The sequence below is a fragment of the Odocoileus virginianus genome, chromosome 20 (assembly GCF_023699985.2).
Source record: "Odocoileus virginianus isolate 20LAN1187 ecotype Illinois chromosome 20, Ovbor_1.2, whole genome shotgun sequence".
Lineage (NCBI taxonomy): Eukaryota > Metazoa > Chordata > Mammalia > Artiodactyla > Cervidae > Odocoileus > Odocoileus virginianus.
The window spans coordinates 8,615,101-8,636,425 of NC_069693.1; the positions used below are offsets into that span (position 1 = coordinate 8,615,101).

The 21,325-nt window shown below is 50.6% G+C and overlaps 2 protein-coding genes across 6 annotated transcripts in view; both read left to right on the top strand.

The window, feature by feature from the left end:
• The first annotated feature begins 1,403 nt into the window (after nt 1-1,403).
• Nucleotides 1,404-11,690, top strand: GPR4 (G protein-coupled receptor 4). 4 transcript variants are annotated; one of them, XM_020898129.2, is made up of 2 exons: nt 1,404-1,494; nt 9,618-11,690. In XM_020898129.2, exon 2 carries the CDS (start codon nt 10,472-10,474, stop codon nt 11,558-11,560), a length of 1,089 nt encoding a protein of 362 aa, XP_020753788.1. In that variant the 5' UTR covers nt 1,404-1,494; nt 9,618-10,471; the 3' UTR covers nt 11,561-11,690. The 4 variants fall into 4 exon arrangements, with proteins under 4 accessions (XP_020753788.1, XP_020753785.1, XP_070306784.1 ...); XM_020898126.2 differs by lacking the exon at nt 1,404-1,494 and adding an exon at nt 1,595-1,653; XM_070450683.1 differs by lacking the exon at nt 1,404-1,494 and adding an exon at nt 1,665-2,726.
• Nucleotides 11,691-15,567: 3,877 nt separating this feature from the next.
• The window catches only part of OPA3 (outer mitochondrial membrane lipid metabolism regulator OPA3), a 73,611-nt gene continuing 67,853 nt past the window's right edge, over nt 15,568-21,325 (top strand). For both annotated transcript variants that reach the window (XM_020898133.2, XM_020898134.2), the window contains exon 1: nt 15,568-15,817. In XM_020898133.2, the coding sequence (XP_020753792.2) occupies nt 15,676-15,817 (142 nt within the window). In that variant the 5' untranslated portion in view covers nt 15,568-15,675. The remainder of the gene's footprint in view (nt 15,818-21,325) is intronic.

Here is a 21,325-nt window from a genome sequence, read left to right on the forward strand (position 1 = left end):
AGACCCAGAGTAGCCAAAATAATAATTATCATTGTGTGTGTGTGTGAGAGTGTGCACGTGCGTGCGCGCCCAGTCATGTCTGATTCTGCGACCCCATGGGCTGTAGCCTGCCAGCCTCCCCTGTCCATGGAATTTTCCAGGCAAGAATACTGGAGTGGGTTACCATTTCCTTCTCCAGGGGATCTTCCCCACCCAGGGATTGAACCCTTGTCTCTTGCATCTCTGGCATTGGCGGATGGGTTCTTTACCAGCTGAGCCACTGAGGAAGCCCCAATAATTATTATAATAAAAGAATAATAAATAAACAAAAAAGAATTTGCAAGCCCGATAGCTGTCACTTTTTTTTCCCCCACACTGTGCCAGGTCTTAGTTGCCAAGTATGGGATCTAGCCCCCTGACCAGAGATCGAACCCAGGCTCCCTGCATTGGCAGCTCAGAGTCTTAGCCACTGAACCACCAAGGAAGTCCTAGCTGTCCCTTTTTCCTAAAAAAAAAAAAAAATATATGTATATATATTTTTTATTAGTTGTCACTTTTGAGTGTTACATCCCAAGTCTGTCCAAAGTGCTTTGCCTAAGAATGGATCAGTTTATGAAGGAGATCATGATAACATAAAAATCAGCAAATATTTTTGCAGCACTTAACATTTATGTACTTACTCCTTGAAAACAACGTGTATTGCACATGTATTGTGTAGTAAAGTAACCAAACAGAAAAATGACACTCCTCCTAGTGGGAAGGCAGATAATTAGAAAAACAACAACAAAGGAAGTGGAATACACAGACTGTTGGGACACTTTCTATGGGGAAAAGCAAATAAAGCAGGGAGAAAGGAAATCGTGGGTGGGGGGTGTCATGTTTTACAGACTTTATAGTATGACATCCTCATGATAAAAGGACTATGAGAGACCACACGATCAGAAGAGGAAACAGAGGCACACAAAGGTCGCCAGCCTAAGTCTGGGCAAGAGACAGGGCTGGAGCTGGAAACCCCAAGAGAGATTCCTTCCAGGGGTGGCCCTGACCATGGGCATGGGGAACTAACAGACCCCTCTTTCTCTCCCTCGGGGAAGTGGGAGTGCAGTGACCACAAAGTTAATGACTTGGGTCTGGGGTCTCCCTAAACCCCCGTCCCCCACCTCCCCAAAGCTTAAGGCTTGATCTAGTTGGAGTGCAGGGTTGGAGAGAGGGTAAGCAAAGGAATTTATGAGATGGAGGCTTCCAGGCTGGGGACGTTGAAGGACTCGGGGGTGTTTCACCAGCAGGTGAGGTTTCTCCAGAGCTGGAAGGCTTTAGTGGGGTGAAGGGGTTAAGGGGGAGCGATAATGGAGGAGTTAACGGGGGCGGGCCCGGTCGGGGCGGGGCGGGGCCTCGGCTGGTGGCTCTGGCCCGGGGCCGGGAGGAGTCGCCGCCGGGTCCCTGCGCCGCCGCGGAGCCCGGATCCCCCAGCCGCAGGGAGAGGCGCCGCCCGCCCCGTCCAGCCGCCCCGCGCAGGTAGGCGCCGGTTCCTCCCCGGTCAGCGCAGGTCCCGCGGCCGCCGGCGGCCGCTAGTCCCCGCGTCCGTCCGCTGCCTCAGTCTCCCGCGTGGCCTCGGTCCCCGCCCCTCTCTGGGGCTGGCTCTCCCTGCGTCTCCGCGGCTGACTTTGTCTCTGGGTCTGTTTCCATCTCTCCGTCGGTCTCTGATGTCTCTCTGGATCTGCGGTCCCTCTCCCTCTGCTCGTGTCTCCCCTTCGCCATCTCGATGTCTCTGTGTCGGTATCTTTTATCTCTGCCTCTCCGTCTCTCTCTCACTCCGTTTGCCTGTATCCCTGGGTCTTGATGAACTCTCAGTCTATACGGATTTCTTTGCCTCCGTCTCCCCGTTTCTGGGCATCTCTTCGCCTTTTTTCTTCCTGTCTCTCTATCTCTCCGTATGCCTCTGTCTCTGTCTCCACGTATCTTAGACCCGGTTCTGGCAACTTCACTCCGTCGTCATCCTTCTCCAACTTTCCCCTGGGCTGAGGATCTTCTTGGGAGTCGGGTAGGGGGCAGTAGGATTACCACCTGGGGCAGGTGGACTTTGAGGACCCCTGTGACCTGGGCTCCCCCTTAACAGAGTCACCCCACTGCTCTGGAGGTCGCCCCCACCCCACCCTCCAATTTCAGGAATTCCTGGCTGGGGGAGGGGGTGAACTTCCTCCCCAACTTCCTCCAGTCCAGGATTTGGCTGGGTCACCCATTAACTCCTTCCTGCCGTGGCTTCATCCCCGAACCCCCAGCCCCCGCTTCAACCACCCTGAAGGACAGCTCTGGAATTTCTGTGAGATGCTGGTTGTGGAATGAATGTCATATATACTCAGGTGGGATGAGGTCTGGGGGATTTTCTGGAGGGCAGAGATAAAGATGATGGGGGCCACACCCCTCCTCACCCCCAACCAGGGCCCTCCACCAGCCACACTTCTCTCGAACTCACCAGTGTGTCCCTGCGTGCTCAGTTGTGTCTGACTCTTTGCGACCCGGTTGACTGTAGCCCGCCAGGCTCCACTGTTCATGGGATTTTCCAGGCAAGAATATTGGAGTGGGTTGCCGTTTTCTTCTCCAGGAGATCCTCCCCTCCAGGGATCAAACCCACATCTCCTGCTTCTCCTGCACTGCAGGCAGAATCTTTACCGCTAAACCACTGGAGAAGAATTCACCAAGGGCCCCCCAACACTGTCTCTGTGGATGAGCCTGACTTCAGGTTTGGGGTGAGGATGGGGAGGTTGTCCTCTCTGGGCGGGGCTTCAGTAGGAGAAAATGAGAGAGATTGATAGTTTTTTTCTTGGGGCGGGGGGAGCTCCAAAACTCTGGGAATCAAGAAGTTTTGAATGTGAACTCTTTTTTAATTAATTTTTTAATTAGAGTATCGTCAGTTTTGAATGTGAAGTCTTTGCATGAAAGGATCCAAGTATGTAAGAATGATCCGAAAGGAAGATTGGGAGAGCTCAAACCTTCAAGTTAAAGGTCTTGGGGTATTTGAATCCTTCAGTCCAAAAAGATGGGCTTTGGAATATTGGCAGTTTTCAGTGGTTGCAGTCAAGAGCTCAAAAGTGCTGTCAGAGCCAGCTAGACCAACCCCCCCATTTCAGAGATGGGGAAACTGAGGCCCAAGTGTAGAGGTCCCCAAGGTGAATCAGTTTCAGGCTGGGTTGGGACTCCGGTTCCACTGAAGCCCAAGTCCAAAGAAGTGGCTTCTTTTGCTGCCACTACCTAAGATTAATGCGGGGAAGGAGGTCTTCACAGGGAAGAGGGAAGAATGCCAGGCTAAGTGTGAACGGCTGGAACCCAGGAGGGAGTGTTTTTTTAGAAGCAGAGGAGAAAAAATATTTCTAAAGCCACGGTGGTGGAGAGGGAGAGGGGATAAGAGTTGGTTGGAGTGGAAGGGGTGGAATCTCAGAGAAGGAGGGAAGAGAAGAGGGGAGGTGGGGAGAGGGGGCAGAGATTCACCCCCCGCCTGACTCTGTCTTCTGACCCTCCCCATGAAGCCCACTGCTCTTGCAGGACGCGGCCTATAATTTGCTTTGTGTCTAGACAAATAATAACTCAGCCTCAGCCAGTATGTGATCCAGTGGGGTGGGATGAGACAAAGTTTCTGGGCCAGGTATAGAGAGGCAGCCTGGGCTCTTAGTGTCCCCACCAGGGGGAAAGAATTTAGGGGCCAGGTAAATGTGACTACCCACCCCCTGCCAACATTGAATTCTTAGTATTTTACAATTCTGCACAATTTTAGAACTTCAGGCTGCTGGAATGTAAAAAAAAAAAAAACACAACACAAACCAGAAGAGATAAAGGGAGAAAAAGGAAATGGGGTTCACCATATCTGTAAAAAAGAAAGGGGAAATACAGATTCGTGTTTGGTGGGCAAAGGTAATGATCACTGAGAGTTTAATAATAGATTATGAAAGTTGTACAATTTTTTTTTTTAAAGCATAGAGCGTTCTAACAATAGAACTTGAGAATCCTGGAATGTGAATTTCCTGGGATATTGGAAACCTAGAAGGGTAAGGGTGTGGAAGCCGCCATAATAATAATAATAGAATGGAAGGAAGGTAAAGCTCTAAAAGGTTATAATAATAGAACAGTAAACCATGGCCTGGACTAACAATAGAACCTGAGGATCTGAGAGCCTTGGGAATCTAGACCATTCGAGGAGTAGAGTCAGGACCCTCCCTGGTGTCCCTCTGGGTGGTGTGGGGGACATGTGTGGGGGGATGGGTATCCCTTCGGTAGAAATGGGGAAACTGAGGCCAGCAGAGTGGTCACGGTGGCCTGACTGTCCCCGGTTTCTGCCGGCCAGCCGCCAAGGCGCCAGGTGGGGAGCGAGGCTCTGTGATCACATTTCGTTCCCCTAATGAGCAGACCAACCGGAGCTGACTGGTCCCCACGGGGCTGACAGGGGAGCAGGAGCCTTCAGAGGAGGGAAGTGGGGAGTGAGAGGTGACCTGGAGGCTTCTAGGACAAGGCTGGTGAGTGACGGGGGTGTGGGGGCTGTATTACCTCTCTCTCTTGCCCTTTCAAGCCCCTAGCCCCAAGCCTTCAGCCTTGCTGGACTGAGAAGCTGGCTTGAGCAGCTGAGACTGTGCAAAGTAGGGTCAGGGGTCTGACAGTCCTTTCTGTCACCCCACTATTGCTCCACATTCCCAACTTATCTCTCTTCCCTGGCCCTCTGAGAGGGACCAGCAGGGACCAGGAGTTGTGGGGGGTGTGGGCTTGGGGGAGAGAGTGCTGGGCAAGGGAGTCAGGTGATGGAGGGGCACGCAAGACCCCCGAGGTCACTTGCCTTCTGGTGGTGAGAGAGTCTGTGGGTTTTTCAGCAGAGTCTCGAAGAGGGCTGAGAACCTCAGAAAGACTTGAGAAAAAATTACAAGAGTGCAGGGAGGGAAGAGAGAAAACATTCTTTTTCGTTAAGAACGATGTCATGTGACTTAGACAGCTAACTGCCTTGTTGGTATCTTTGTGTGGGGGGGTTGATGTTGGGCAGATCTCAGGTGGGGGAGACGAGAGGGCTGGATGCCCCTCCCCCCACGCCTAGCATCCCCCAAGAAGCAGGTGGGTTGAAGAAGAAGGAGAGGAGGAGGGAGGGGCGAGTGTCCTACTGGTTGCCCCTGGAGGAAATTAGCAATGGGAAGTGCATTTCCTTTGTCTGCAGGAAATCAGTCTCCGGCCTGTGTACCCACCCCAGCCTCAGAAGAACTGGGGGGTTCTTGAGAGGGTGGGACAAAGGGAATTTCTCCACTCTAAGCGCCTCCTCTCATTATGAACTGGTTCATTTCTCATGTCAGCTCCGCAGTGCCTGTGGAATAGTAATAATTGTTCAAGCACTGCTCAATTTATAGATGATATCACCTCTACCAAGGATTTTGTTTCTTTCTTTAAAATTAATTTTATTTTTCAAGTTGAAGTATAGTTGATTTTGGTGCTGTTAGATAGCATCACTGACTCAATGGACATGAATGTGAGCAAACTCCAGGAGATGGTAGATGACAGACAGAGGAGCCTGGCATGCTGCACTCCATGGGGTTACAAGGGCCAGACACAACTTAGCAACTGAACAACAACAGTAGTTGATTGACAATGTTGTGCCCATCTCTGCTATATGGCAAAGTGACTCAGTTATACACATTCTTGTTTTTTAAATATTCTTTCCATTATGGTTTGTCACGGATGTGGAGTCAAGAAAATATTCACACACAAAATTATTCATAACCTAAAAGTTGAGAGTTAAGTTACATTTTACTGGGTGAGGATTTTTAGGACTTCAAGCCTGGCAGTCAGCATCTCAAGTCACCCTGGGAAAACATGCTCCAAGGAGCCAGGTTATATAGATGTTTTGCAACAAAGGGCGGGTAGTCTGAACATCAGAAGATTATTGTCAATTAAAGAAAACCAGATATCCCAAGTTGAGAAATTTAGTGCTTTTCTATGTATTATGGGAAGATGTAAGATTCTGGGCTCAATGAAATCATTCCTTTGATTCGCACCTCAGCTATCTGAGGCCAGTATCCTGTGTTTTCACATCCTGAGCTTCCTAGGGGTAGGGGGGACTCACCATGGGGAGTGGTTGCAGTCTGATGGCTGCTAGATGGCAGGTATTCTTTCCTTCCTGAGTTCCCTCAAGGCTCACCAGCTCACCATCCATTGTGGCCGCAGCTGCTGCTGACTGTGACATCCTTGTTTACTGATACAGCAGGAAATATTTCATTTCTCACAGGATATTGAATATAGTTCCCTGTGAATAAGTTGGGAGATGTTTCATCCTCTACAATTTTCTGTAAGAGTTTGTATTGAATTGATATTTTCTTCTGTGTGTTTTTTTTGGGGGGGGCCATGCCATGCAGCATGCAGGATCTTAGTTCCCCAGACCAGGGATCAAACCCACACCCCCTGCAGTGGAAGCGAGGAGCCTTAACCACTGGACCACCAGGAAGTCCCAAAGATTTTTGTATCTGGGATGTGACTGGTATAAAAGTTGTGCCCCACCTCCCCTTCATGCAGAAGGGGAAACTGAGGCTCCTGAAGGAGAAGTTAACTCCCTTGGTGTTACAGGCTGAAGGAGAGACCCAGGGCAGAGAGAGAGAGATGTTTTGAGTGATTTGTTCCAGGCTGAAGGAGGGGTGGTTCAGTTCAAAGGGAGGGACCAGATTGCACTTTTCCAGTCAGCAGCAAGCCCCCTCCCTCCCATCTCCACAGGATCCGGGAGTGTCTTCGAGTCTGTGGTGTGGGCAGCCCTTCTGTCTCGGAGGACCCCACAGGGGGTAGGATTTACTAAGCTGGGACTCAGCCCTGACCTTTCAAAGTCAATTATGCAGCAGAGAGAGCCTGCCCTTTTCACTTTTTCCTTCCTCATCTCTTTATCTCTGGGACCCTGAGGGGACTCGCTGGAGCTTGAAGTGGGGGGTGGTGCTGCCTCAAGGGGAGGGGGAGCCTGTGTGGGAGCAGGGGCTGACCAAATGCCTCTTCCCTGAGTCCAAAGGCATTTATTGAGTGCCTACTGTATGCTGGGCCTGTCCTGGGTGCTGGCGATAGCTACAGCAGTCAATACCCGGTCCCTGCTCTCCCGGAATGTCCATTCAAGACAGACAGGCAGACACAAACAAGATGCAAGATGATGTGAAGACAGTTGTTTAGTCACTCAGTCATGTATGACTCTTTTACGACCCCACGAACTGTAGACCCCACGAACTGTAGCCCGCCAGGCTCCTCTGTCCATGGGTTTTCCCCCAGGCAAGAATACTGGAATGGGTTGCTATTCCCTTTCCCAGGGGATCTTCCCAACCCAGGGATGGAACCCATGTGTCCTATGTTGGCAGGCATATTTTTTTTTTTTTAACCATTGAGCCACCAAGGAAGCCCTGGGACTATGGATAAGCATATTTTCATTTTGCATTTGTGCATTTTCTAAATTTCCTTCAATAATGACAGATTTCCCTCATTTCTCGAACTTCCAGGTACCCAATCTATTCAATCTATCCCTTTAACGTCAACTTCACAGCCATTGCCTCTGTCCTGACTCAGTCCTCTTTCTTGCCTTGACTTTCACAACAACATTTTCCAGCTGTGAGTAAACTAACAAGAAGCACCTCACAGACATGTGTACCTCTCTCCCACCAGCCATCTATGATGGCAGAAATCATGTCTTATTTATATTCATCTCCAGTGTCCAGTCCCGTGCAGGGCCCAGAGGAGGCACTCAGATGTTGGAGGAACTGAAGTTGTCCTCAAATAGGATGCAACCTCCTGGAACAGAAGAGCCCTATCTTGAGATTCTGTGATTCCTGTAATTCCTCCACACAAAGTGGGTGGGTGTGGGTGGGCAGGACTGTGGGTAGAGAGGGCCTTTCTGAGGAAGTGATGGAGGTATTGGAGCTACTCCTAAGTAGATCTGAAGGAAGGACAGAGGTGGTGAGACTGGAAAGAAGGTCCAGCCTTGAGCCTGCTGAGGTGGGGGAGGGAGAGGTGGGCATGAAAGTCAGCTAGGCTGCGAAGGCTGGTCAGGCAGCGCCTTGTCACCTGGGGGGAAGACTTGAGATTTTGTCCCAAGTCTATGGGGAAGTTATTGGAGGATTTCAAGCAGAGCAGGATTAATAACAAGAGCTGATGGACATGTTAGAGAGACCTGTCTGGCTGCCATGTGGGGAGTGAGTGGAGGGAAGCCAGAGTGGCAGGCAGGAAAGCCTTGGGGAGGGTCAAATGCAAGGTTCAAACCAGCGGTCATGGTGGAGCAGAGTGGGCAGCAGCTGGGGTTTTAGAGACATGCATGGGTTCAGAATTTAGTGTGGAGGTTAGGGAGAGCCCAGAGGACTCTCCCATGGGGAGATGCTGCTCAGGCACCTGGGAGGTTCCTGTGGGCCTGCTGGATGCCTTGGGGCTCATCCCTTCCCCTCTTTGGCCCCTCGGTTTCCTCATCTGTCCTACTGACTCAACCAGTGGTTTTCAAAATGTGTCCTGGTGACTCTTCAGAGGTGGACTTCCTCCTGCCACCTCCTTTTATCTAGAGCACAGAGTAACTTCCCCTTTTCACTGTCTTAGATGAGATTTCCTGTTGAGATATGGTTGTTTTTTTTTTTTTAAAGTGGTTCCACAGCCTACAAACTGATGCAAACTGCTGGATGGAATGGCCTCTAAAGGTGCCTCTACTTCAGGACTTCACTCCCCTCCTCTCAGGGGCTGAGAGTGGTCCAGGGCTTGGTCCAACACTGTCTTTTGCTCTGTGCTTAAAGATCTCCCCAGCACCAGGGGGTGACAGGCTCAAGATTCTCACTGGGGGAAGTCAGAGGGAAGCAGGAAGAGATAATGAAGGGGGTGGTCTCTGAGGGAGGGGACTCCTGGCACTGCCCCCAGGGCTCCCCCTTGGTCGATTGAGTTCTCATAACTTCCCTGCCCCAGCCCCCTGCAGCTATGCTTCCATGGGCTGTCAGCCCAGGGCCCCCTCTCTGTCCAATTATTCTTGGGTAGAAACTGACGTTCAGGCTGGAGAAAGGAGGTGAGAGCCAAGATTTTCCCCCTCTCCCGTTATCAGGACCTTGGACAGGTCTCTGAATTGCTGTGTGCCTCAGTTTGTCAAATAGAGGGAATAACAGTACTTTCCTCATAAGGTTCTTGAAAATTTAAAATTCACATCCACAAAGTGCTAAAGACAAGGTCTGCTATGTAATAGGACTCAAAAAAAACTTTAGTTGTTATTATCACCACCATCAATCATCATTGTCAAGAATTTGGAGCCCTGGGTTAGCAGTAGGAAGCTGGTTCTAGCCTGGTTCCATCACTGCCTTGCTGTACATCCTTGAGGGGAGTGACAGCCTCTCTGGGTCCTGTCTCTATGTCTACAATATGATAGGTGAAACTAGTTCAGTATTTCCCAAAGCATGATATGAGACTTGTGCCAGTTTTATGTGGCTTCTGGAAGAAAGCTTTAAAAAAAAACTATTAGGGAAAAACTATAACTGACATCTCAAATCTGTGTTTTCAGTGATCTGTTGCTTTGATTAAGCATCATTCAGGTGCCTATCCTCTGGAGCTCACCAGAGTCAATGACAAAAGGGCATGGGGAGCAGGGGGAAGTCCCTGACACCTCTCATGGCAGTTCTCTTTCCCCACAGGTACCGCAGAGTCAGCTCTGAACTGTGAAGCAGGGCCACCTCATCTCAACTGCTCAGCCCCCACCAGGACCGAGCTGGAGCCCCTCCCATGTCCCCGTTAAGTTTCCTGTATTGGTAACCCTGTGCTGACAGAGCCCTTACTCACCACCTTCCTGTTTCTTTAAAACCCTTCCCACATTCCCCAGACGAAGTCCTCCCTATCTTTCATCCCTCATAGGACACCCCCTTTTTTTGTAGTCTTCTCCTCTTTGGTTACCTCCCTTATTTCCATATTTCTTACTGGGTTCCTAGGAGGTGTCAGCACCCCTATCCATCTGGCCTGGTCTTCTCCACTCCCAAACTGTGGACTGCCCTATCTCAACACTATCCCATACATTTCCTACGTCTTCTTGGACATTTCACCTCACTGTTACTACAGCATAGCCATGGTTACTTTCTACATCCTCCACAAATCTCTGTCTCTCACCACTGCCCACTGATGCCTTCATCTCTCCCGTATAAACACTCCCCTTGGTCAATCGTGTGTTACCCCAGTACTCTCCCATTTAAGTTCTGGTTGGGTCTATAAAACCTCCTTGACAAAGCTCTTTGTTAATCCTGCCACCCCCAAACCTCCCTCCTGTTGTAATTCTATCCCTTCTCCAACTTTTCCCTTTGAAGCCTCTGTCCTTCCCTGCCTAGCCTGGCCCACGATTCACAGCCCACCTCATCCTCTAACCCCGTGAACTGCCTCCCACCATGTTCCCCTGAGCCTCCAAGGAGGGGGCTCAGGGAGGCCTGATGGCCTCCCGCCCCCCGTGGCCCCACAGCCCCCGTGGGCCAGGGGAAGCACCCCAAAAGACCCAGTGCCAAGGATGGGCAACCGCACCTTGGAGGGCTGCCACGTGGACTCTCGTGTGGACCACCTCTTCCCACCCTCCCTCTACATCTTCGTCATCGGCGTGGGGCTGCCCACCAACTGCCTGGCCCTGTGGGCCGCCTACCGCCAGGTGCGGCAACGCAACGAGTTGGGCGTGTACCTGATGAACCTCAGCATCGCTGACCTGCTGTACATTTGCACGCTGCCGCTGTGGGTGGACTACTTCCTGCACCACGACAACTGGATCCACGGCCCCGGCTCCTGCAAGCTCTTCGGGTTCATCTTTTACACCAACATCTACATCAGCATCGCCTTCCTGTGCTGCATCTCGGTGGACCGGTACCTGGCCGTGGCCCACCCCCTGCGGTTCACCCGCCTGCGCCGTGTCAAGACGGCCGTGGCCGTGAGCTCCGTGGTCTGGGCCACGGAGCTGGGCGCCAACTCGGCACCCCTGTTCCATGACGAGCTCTTCCGCGACCGTTATAACCACACCTTCTGCTTCGAGAAGTTCCCCATGGAGGGCTGGGTGGCCTGGATGAACCTCTACCGGGTCTTCGTGGGCTTCCTCTTCCCCTGGGCCCTCATGCTGCTGTCCTACCGTGGCATCCTGCGGGCCGTGCGGGGCAGCGTGTCCACCGAGCGCCAGGAGAAGGTCAAGATCAAGAGGCTGGCCCTCAGCCTCATCGCCATCGTGCTGGTCTGCTTTGCGCCCTACCACGTGCTCCTGCTGTCGAGGAGCGCTGTCTACCTGCGCCGCCCCCGGGACTGTGGCTTCGAGGAGCGAGTCTTCTCGGCATATCACAGCTCGCTGGCCTTCACCAGCCTCAACTGCGTGGCTGATCCCATCCTCTACTGCCTCGTCAATGAGGGCGCCCGCAGTGACGTGGCCAAGGGCCTGCACCACCTGCTCCGCTTTCTGGCCAGCGACAAGCCCCAGGAGATGGCCAATGCCTCGCTCACCCTGGAGACCCCGCTCACTTCCAAGAGGAACAGCATGGCCAAGGCCATGGCAGCCGGCTGGGGGGCAGCTCCGCCCACCCAGGGGGACCAGGTGCAGCTGAAGATGCTGCCCCCGGCACAGTGAACCTCGAATCCTGCAGAGCCCCCACTCCTCCGGTCTAATCTCCCACTCCCTTCCCTTCTGGCCCAGTGTATGCAAATTGTATGTAAATAAGGCCCTGATACTATTCATAAAATGTAAGAAAATAGGTAAACAGTGAGGCTGATGTGTCACTGATCAGCCATCATCCTCTGCCATGACCTTCTGACAATTCAGTAGAACTGTGCCAAGCCCTGTGCTGGGTGTGTTAGTGACCCGGCAGTGACAAATGGCAGCTCTGGCTCTGTCCTCACGGCTCCCATTCCAATGGAAGAGACAGAGCTATCCCGGGAGGGTGATGCTCCAGAGTGGGCAGGGCTCAGGCAGGGTAGCCCAGGGGCTGGGGGAACCCAAGAGGGCCTCTGTCGCAGTCTGGGGGATGGAAAGGGCTTCCTAGAGGAGGGGACCAATAGATTAATTTTCCAGAAGGTAAAGACAAAGAAGTTAGGATTATTTCCAATAAGGGAGTAAAAGTCTGTGATTCAAGGGGAAAGTGGAAGGAGAAATTCATTGAGTATTGAACAATCAGTTTTATCTTTGGGAAGCCCCTGGTCATATAGAGTAGAGAGAGAGCAGGACAGAGCATTTCGGAGTTTGCAGATAAACAGATTTCTCCAAGTAAGGCCTGAGGAGGAGGAGGGAGCGTGTCAGAATCCAAATAAAGGGCCATTGGTCAACTGTCTGGAGGAGCAGGGAGCAGGACAGGCTTGGGAACAGGGCTCAGGACAAGAGAAGGGTATTTATTCATTCAAGAGAGATTTATTTATACCTATGCTGGCCAGTATAAACAAACAGTGACCAAGACAGCCCAGGCCCCACCATCATGGAGCTCACAGTAAATGAGTAAATAAAGATAAATATTAAATTTGGAATCGAAGGACTTCCTTGGCAGTCCAGTGGTTAAGACTCCACACTTCCACTGCAAGGAGCACAGGTTCAATCCCTGGTTGGTGAACTAAGACCCCATATGCTGTGTGGTGCAGCCAAAAAAAATGGAATTGGTAAGGATAATGGAGCAAAATAAAGCCAATTGAGAGGACAGAAAATGACATGGAGTCTGATATAGATCAGGAGAGTGGGGAGGGCTCACTGAGAAGGGGGCATTTGAGAAAAGACCTGAAGGAGGTGAGGGGTCAGTTGGGAGAGCACTGCAGGCAGAGGAAACAACAGGTGGAAAGCCCTGGAGTAAGAGAGTGCCTGAATTTTGAGGGCCAGCAAGTACACACAGCAGTGTGGTGGGAGCGAAGGTGCGGGAGGACATTAAGAATGGAGATGAGACAGGTAGGGACAGGCGCCGATGTCCCAGAGCATTGTGAATCCATGCGAGGACCTTGCCTTTTATTCCAAGATAAATGGGAACCACAGAGGGGCTCTTAGCAAAGAACATTTGGGATTGACTTAAATGTTAACAGGAGTCCCAAGCTGTTGAGTAGGGAACAGAATAGAGGAAGTAAAGGCAGAAGCCAGAAGCCCAGGCGGGAGATGCTGACAGCTGGACCAGGGTCAGGGTGGAGCAAGCAAAGATCGGTGTCAGCTTTGGGATTTCTCTTGAAGGAATCCAATGATGGAAGAAATACAAGGCCCTGTGGGATTGTGTAACCCTAGTCCCTTGCCCATCCTGGGAAAAGGGTGACCAGAGGACCTGAATTAGAAGGAACTCTGGGAATGATCCCAGGCACTATTCACCAGAGAGGCCAAGTCATTAGCCCAAGGTCACACAGCCGGTGAGTCAGTGCTGAGACCATCCTGGGTTCCTTTTCCCCTCCCTGCCTCTGCCTCTGTTCCCACGCCCCAGAGTGGTCAAGGCTGCTGCCCTGGCTAATGGCGTTCCCCTCCCTCCCCTGGCCCTCAGGGGTCAACCAGGAATGGCTGTCCTTCCAGAACCAGGCTGGAGAGCAGGAGGAGGAAACACCCAGCTCTGGATAGGCCTTGACCCCTCTGGGTGTATAAGAGGCTCCAGGCTAAGGAGATGTGAAGCCTACACACACACACACACACACACACACATCCCCCACCCCACCCCCCACGGGCATAAATACACCCTTGCCCTGAAAGTTCCCAGAAGAGGTTCCTGAGAGAAAGAAAGAGGAGGGAGGAGGGGAATGAGGGGGAAAAAAAAAAGAACTTAATGAGGACAAGTTTTTTGCAGGAGGAGGGTTGGGTCACTGAGATGCAGGAAGTTGGGGCTCTGGTGCTGTGGGAGAAAGAAAAGAGGGAGGCCTTGGATCTGGCAGGGGGGTGGGGGGTTGTAATTTTCCCACCCTGTCTCATTCCAGTACAGCTACCAGGCTGGACATGTAGGGAGCCAGAAGCTTTCTGAACATGGGCCCCTCAGGGAGTCAGATGAAAGCCTGAACACTACCCCTCCACCAAATGCTCATGCCCATTGATTCAATAAGTATTGAGCACCTACAGTATGCCAGAAACTGTTCTAGGAGCTGAGGAAACAGTAGTGAATTATACACCAAAAAATCATGTACAAATTTAGAAGTTTCCTAAATGCATCAAGTGGAACCTCAGCCCCACGCCCAAGTAGGTTCTTGGACCCCAGGCTAACACCCCCAGGGATCAGGAGAAGACTCTAGACTGGGACTCAAGAAACCCAAGGGGTTTCTCTCCTGATTACCCATGGAACTCTGGATAAATCCTTGTCAATTCTCTGGCCTCAGTTGGTCAGTCTGTAACATGAGGGAGCAGATGGTTCCGAGTGAGTGAGTGATGGATCTGTAATAGGTCCCAAGCTCCTTCACACCTTCAGTCCAACAGGGATCCTGGAGAGGAGTTGTTTTTATGGAGTCTTGGCATTCTTAGTAATTTAGAACATCAGGGTTCATACATGTCAGTATCACCATTATCACAGATGGAGAAATGGGGGTCCTCAGGGCCAGGGAAGTGACAAAAGACACACAGGGAGTCCAAGTGGTTGCCGAGGAAAGCCCTGGGTCCCCCGACTCTGACCTGAACGTTTGTTTCCTTCTGTACACAACTCTGCTCCGTGGACTTTCCCTAGCCCTCTGCCTCTTCGAGAATCTCTCAATTACCCATTAGCACTCCACCACCCAGGCATTTCTCTCAGACGACCTTGTTTACATGATTTTGCTCCCCGCTGGTAAGGGATGACAGTCTGGGACATGTTCTTTAAACTCCTTCCTGAGCCAGCTCCCTAGGGACCCTCCTCCCCAACGGAGGAAGTGGGTCTGCTTGAGAAAGGGTAAGTTTATTAGCCAAGAGACTGGGTTATCAACTTCTCCTGGCTGAGAGACCTCGTGCCACTCCCCTGGCCCCTTTTGGGGCCTGTTTGTCTGTTACTTGGGAAAGGGTTGAAAATAGCTGTTTCTGGAGATAAAATGCACCCTCACGCTGAAGTTAGCAATAAGAATGCTAATACCTGTGCAGCTATAAGGGCTGTTTATTGGGTGATTTGCATCATTCTAAACACTTAACATAGTTCACTCATTAAGCATTTATATTCAAGGTTCTCATGCAAACCTCATAACAACCTAATAAGGAATGTGCCTTCTTATGATTCCCATTCTGTAGATGGGAAGGCTGATACTCAGAGAGGTTAAGTCACTCGCCATACACAGCAAGTAAACCGTGGCGCTGGGATCTCACTACAGGTCTAGTTTCTAGTTTCTCACTACATGGCTAGTTTCTTACGACCATTGACAGCTCTAAACTGAGGGAGAAAAAATAAATAAATAAAATAAACTGAGGGAGAAGGGGCATTTGGGACTGCTGAGCCCTAACTAGGACTAATTAAGACTGCTCCTTTGGAGAAGCCGCCCAGGTACGCGACGTCACGGAGGAAGGCAATGACGTCAGCTAAAGCGGGCGTGGGAACGCATATAGGTTGCAGCGGAGCCGTTTAACGGCACCACCCTCTGACAGCCTCACTTCCGCCGTATATTTGCATATTCATCGAATGGACGTCGGAGCGTCAGCGTCGACGCCGTGACGTCATGGAGCGCCCCAGCGGTTTCCCGGGGCGTACGCGCGTACGTACGCACGCACGGCGACGAGAGGGCGGGGGAGGAGGGAGCGTTTTGAGGCGCCCCTCCCAGTCAGCAAGGTTGCGTGTGCCCCTTGCGGCAGCCAAGATGGTGGTGGGCGCGTTCCCTATGGCGAAGCTGCTATACTTGGGCATCCGGCAGGTCAGCAAGCCGCTTGCCAACCGCATTAAGGAGGCCGCCCGCCGAAGCGAGTTCTTCAAGACCTATATCTGCCTCCCGCCGGCCCAGCGTGAGTCTGACCCCACGTCCCTCCAACCTTTCCATTCTCTAACCCTTCTCAGGTGGTTGCTCAGGAGATGGGCTTCTGTTCACAACCAATCACAGCCCGAACCGGCAAAGTCTTGAAACCAATAGGGAGGGTTCCTTGGAGAGGGGCATACGAGTAGCCCAATAGTAAGGACGGGCATGGGGTGAAGGGCGGTACAAAGTGCCCGCGCTTGATTTGGGAATATTAGCCAATAGAGGAAAAGAGCGAGGAGACTGACGTCTAGACGAGCCAATAGTGTGGGTAACGGGAGTGATTTGGGCGGGGCATGCCAGGACAGAGAGGAACTGGGGAGAGCTGAGGAAAAACTTGACCGGGTCATTTGCCAAACCATCCTTGGGTGGCTTCATTCCTCAAACTCCGCCTCGTGCCTCAGTTTCCTTCCCGTCCTGGGAAGTGAGGGGTGCTTTTTTCATCTGTTTAGGTCATTGGTTTGTCCCAGTTGTACTCCGGGGAATAGGCCTAGGTTAGGGGCGTGACTCGGGGCAAAGTCTGGCGTCTGGAAGCGTGACATGGGAATTTGGCTAAAGGAGTCGTTTTAACTAAAGTGGACATTCATCCGTCTATTTACTAACCCACGCATACACCATATTTGCTCTTCCATTCATTCAGTAGACAAGCCGTACTGGCTTTTTGCTGGGCTGGGAGACACATGATCCATCATTGTCACTCCAGAGCGGTCAGGATGGTGCCAACTCCAGAGCTGAGAGACCTCCTGATCCAGGGGCGTGTGGTCGGGAAAGCTGTCTAGATTCTAGAGGAAGGCTGCCTGAGCTGAGATCCGAAGGGCATAGTAAACATTTAAAATACGGGCTATTGTGAGACGATGATCTATGTGCTAGGGGCCTGTGGGAGCAAAGAATAAGGAAATTTAACCTAATTTGCTGGGTCAGGGAACCACCATTAATCCAGCTGGTACTTCATTTAGTTGGTGTTTTCTGAGTGTCTGCCCTGTGACTGCCCTTCTGCTGGGCAGTACTGGTGAAACAGCAGGAATCAAGCCAGCCCTAGTCTGTGCCCTCAAGGAACTCACAGTCGGGTGAGGATAGGCCCGTCCTTCAAGGTGATGACCCAGAGTGGGCAGAGCTTGGATAAGGGAGGCCACTGGACACTTGACCTGATGTAGCATTCAGGGAGAGCTTCCTGGCAGAGGAGACCTCTGGGCTGGAAACTGAAGGGTGAGAAGAATGTCACCAGACAGCACGGGAACAGGGATAATGTTGAGGGAGAGTGAGGAGTGTGTGTAAAGGCCAAATGGTTAAGGGAAGCACACTTCTTTTCTTTACAAGTTTGGATGCCTAAAATTTGCTTTGCAGGGCCTGGAATTCATGCTCTTTTGGTGTTTGATCGGTTGTCTGCCAGAGTTGCAGATCTTAGAATGGTAAAGTGTTGGATTTCAGTTACCGAAGTGCTTTCATATAAGCTTTCTCATTTGACTCTTACACTGTTTTGTCCCCATGTCAGGGAGAGGAAATGACTCCCTGCAGTTTATCAAAGAGAAAACTAAAGTCTTGAGAGCAGAAGGGAATTGCTGAGGTCACACATGGAGTCTGGGCCAGACTTAAACCCTGGCCCTTTAAGGCAGGACTTAAACCCTGCATTCTGGATTCCCAGAGCTGGTTTCTGTTTCCTGCCACTGCCTTTCTCCCAAACACCGTGGGATGTCTTAGTATTGTGGTTTAAAAAGCAGCAACTTGAGTCAAACTGACATGGGTTCCAAACTGGGTCCGCACTTCTCAGCCAGGTGGTTTTGGGAAGGTCACTAACCCCCTAAGGTTCAGTTTCCTCCTCTGTGCAATGGATGTTATATAATAGCTACATTTAATGGGCACTCACTTTGTGCCAGGCAGTGTGCTAAGTGCTTCACAGCATTAAATCCTCACCAATTATTCTGAGTTAGGCACTGTTATTATTCCTATTTTGTGTATGTGCTGCATGTACATTTATGCTATAAATAATACTTATCTCATCCTGTTGTGAGGAGTAAGTGGATGTAAAACAGTAGGTCAGTGCATGGCTCTGAGCTGTGGCTGTCGTGTAGATGTTATGGATACAGCAGAGAAGAAAAAGCAAAACGTTTTGTCTTCAGGAGACCTTACAGTCTCAGCTTTGGGGGAAAGCCAGACAATAAAGAAAACAGTCAAGTGTGAAGTCTATTCGATAGCACAAACTGCTCTGGAGAAGACATCAGGGATGCAGAAGGAGGAGTATTCGGGGGACGGTTGTGAAGTTTAGATAGGATTATCAGGGTGACCTCATCGACAACATGAGGAGAGGAGGGAGCAAGCAGTGCGGGTGTCTGGGGGAAGAGCTTTCTCACCCAAAGTCTCCGCACCTGCCAAGGCCCTGAGGTGAGCACGCGCCTGGCATGTTTGGCGAACATCGAGGAAGCCAGTGTGGCTGAACAGAGGGACTGAGTGGAGGCTGAGGGCTGAGCGGGTGGTGGGAAGAGGGCAGACCATGCAGGGCCTGGGGGCCTCTGCCAGTGCCTTGGCTTTACTCTGAATGGCTGGGACTCACGGAGGGTCTGAGCAGGGGAGGGACAGGATCCGAGTCCAATTTTCATGGGATCCTTTTGGCAATCATAGGGTGAGAGTGGTTGCAGGGAGGAGACGACTACAGGAGTCCAGGTGAGTGGGGAAGTCACTTGTCCACTGCCTCACACTCTTTCCCCAGCCACTTCTTTCTAAAATTTCACACTCCCTGATAAGTTGAAAGAAAGAAACACCTAGTTCACTCTTATTAGCTTTCAGCAGATTTGTTTGGTCTTTGCCATCATACATGAATGTGTGTATGAATGTATACACACAATCTTTTTTTTTTTCCCCTGAAAAATTTGTAAATTAGTCTTGGACATGGTTCTAAACTCCTAAATATTTCAGCCTGTATTTTCTAAGAACAAAGACCTTCTATATAACACAGAACCAGTATCACACTTGAGAAATTTAGCATTGATAACAATAATATTGGTGACAATATTATTTAATATACAGCTTCTATTTAATATATAGCTCATATTCTGGTCCCCAAAACGTCCTTTTTAAGCTGTTTATTATTTTTATTTTTAATCTAGAGTCAGCTCAGTGATCATGCACTGCATTTGATGATCCTGCCTCTTTAGTATCCTTTAATCTACAGCAGGTTTGGCAGCCTGGCCCAGTGCCTGTCTTTGTAAATAAAGTTTTATTGGAACACAACCATGTCCATTTGTTATACATTGTCTGTGGACACAGAGATGGATTTCTGTGGCCCACAAATGTAAAATGGTTACTCTGTGGCCCTTCACAGAGTAAGTTTGCTGGCCCTCCTCTGTGATAGTATCCCTGTCCTTGTGACGTTGACTGGGGTAGTTGTTCCATAGTGTCCTGCAATCTGAAGTTTTCTGATCACTTCCTCTGATTTGATTCACGTTGAGCATATTTGGCAGGAACACTACAGAACACCTAAGGACATCACCTCAGGGGGCTCCTGATGTCTGTTTGTTCCGTCATTTGTGGTGCTAACTTGGATCCCTTGGTTAAGGTGGCAACCACTAAAAGAACCTTTCCTTTTCCCCTTAGTAATGAATAAGCAGTAGATTTATTTGAAAGGTAGCTCCAGCAGGATTTCCTGTGAATGGGGTGTGACAGGCGGTCTGGTGGAGGGGCGGGCTGCACAGAAAGCACCAGGAGCTCAGTGGGGGGACAGGTTTGGTTGGAGAGGCTGTTTGATGTTGGAATGCACTGACTTATCAGATTTACACTTTTTGAGTTATGTTGTTGTATTGTCTTCATGCTGCTAACTGCTGTTCACCACGGCCCCCGTCCCAGGCAACTGGAGTTTTCCAGACTATGGCTACTGCGTGTTCTCCCAGGTCAGGCCTCCCAAGCTGACCCACACATCCAGCGACTGTACCTTTGGCTAAGATTCTTTAGGCACAGAGGGTGAGCCTGGCCATGTGTCTCCTCACAGTAGAAGCTGGAGGAGTAGGTGTGTCTGCCTGAGAAAGAACAGTAAATGCAGGAAGCATAAATCATCAGTGACGCACTGTGTTGGGGAGGCAACGATCTTTTTCAACCAAGATTTCTTGGGGAGAGAAAATAAAAGAGGGCAGTGATGCCGGGCAGGTTGGGGCCATGCTTGCAAAGTACACCGTGGGAAGAGCTGTGGGAGGTCTCTGGGCAGTGGGAAAATTTCAGTGTGTTTCCACTTAGGCCTTTGGAGAACACTGGTCATTTTTCCACTTTGCTATCCTGGTGGGCAGAATAATGAGCCTTCCCCTCCCACCCCACCGAGATGCCCACATCTTAATTCCAGGAACCTGTTTGAATGTGTTACCTTACATGACAGGAACATTATTATGTGTATGATTGAATCAGGTATTTGGGGAACAAGAGAGCAACCTGAATTGTACAGGTGGTCCCAGTGTAATCACCCCAGTCCTTATAGGTGAAAGAAGGAGACAGGAAAGGCACCCATTTGAAGACAGAGGAGGGACCATGAGCCCAGGAATGAAGGTGGCCTGTGGAAGCTGGAAAAGGCAGGAAAACAAATTCTTCCCTACAGCTTCAGGAAAGGAGCTCTCACTTACTGACACAGAGTGTAGCCTAGTGAGAACCATTTCAGGCTCCTGACCTTTGAAACTGTGGATAACAAATGTGAGTTGTTTTAAGCCACTGCCTTTGTGATCATTTCTTACAGAAGGAATAGGAAACTAATATGCCATGTAATTCTCTCAGGCAACTGGGAGAATTTTTTCGGAAGAGCTCAGCTGTGGTCATTCTTACAAGTTTTGGCTTTGGAGTTGGTTTCTGTTTTCTTTTGCTTACAAAGCAATGTGACCTACTGTTTAAGGGCTTTACACAGCGACTGTTTTATTTTTCTCTCACAGTTTTGTGCCTTGACTGGGCTCAGCTGGCTGGTTCCTCTGTCCATCTGGCCTGGTGGTATCTCAGGGGGTTTCAGTCAGAGGGCAGCCGGGCCTGGAGTCATCAGGAGTCTTGACTGGGGTGTTGGGATGTCGCATTCCCTCTCTTCATCTCAGTGTTGTCTACAGACCTCTCTTTTCCACATGGTCTCTCCGCTCATGGTCGCTCAGGGCTCGCTGGAGCCGGATTTCCACGGGAGGAGGAGCAGAAGCTTCAGGCCGTTTAAGGACAGGACCTGGAACCACACAGCATCACTTCAGGCATGCTCTGTTGATCCCAGCAGCTCCGGCACAGACCAGAGGGAGTGTGGGAGGGGACCGCACAGGGTGCGATACAGTCACTAAAGGCAGTTTGCTGCAAAGGAGACACTCCTGGCTTGGCATCTTGGCACCACTAATAAGCTGTATGACTTTGGGCAAACAGCTTAACCTCTCCGAGGCTCCCAAGTCCATGTTTGTCAGATAAGGGTGACGATAGAACTCACCTCCCAGGATTCTCATGAGGATCCAAGAGCCAGTGGATATCAAGGCCTAGCCCAGAATGTGTGGATCTGTTTGTTAGTGCT

What these genes read in the sequence shown, in the direction of transcription:
- GPR4 (XM_020898129.2), top strand. Translation starts at nt 10,472, where the DNA reads ATGGGCAACCGCACCTTGGAGGGCTGCCACGTGGACTCTCGTGTGGAC.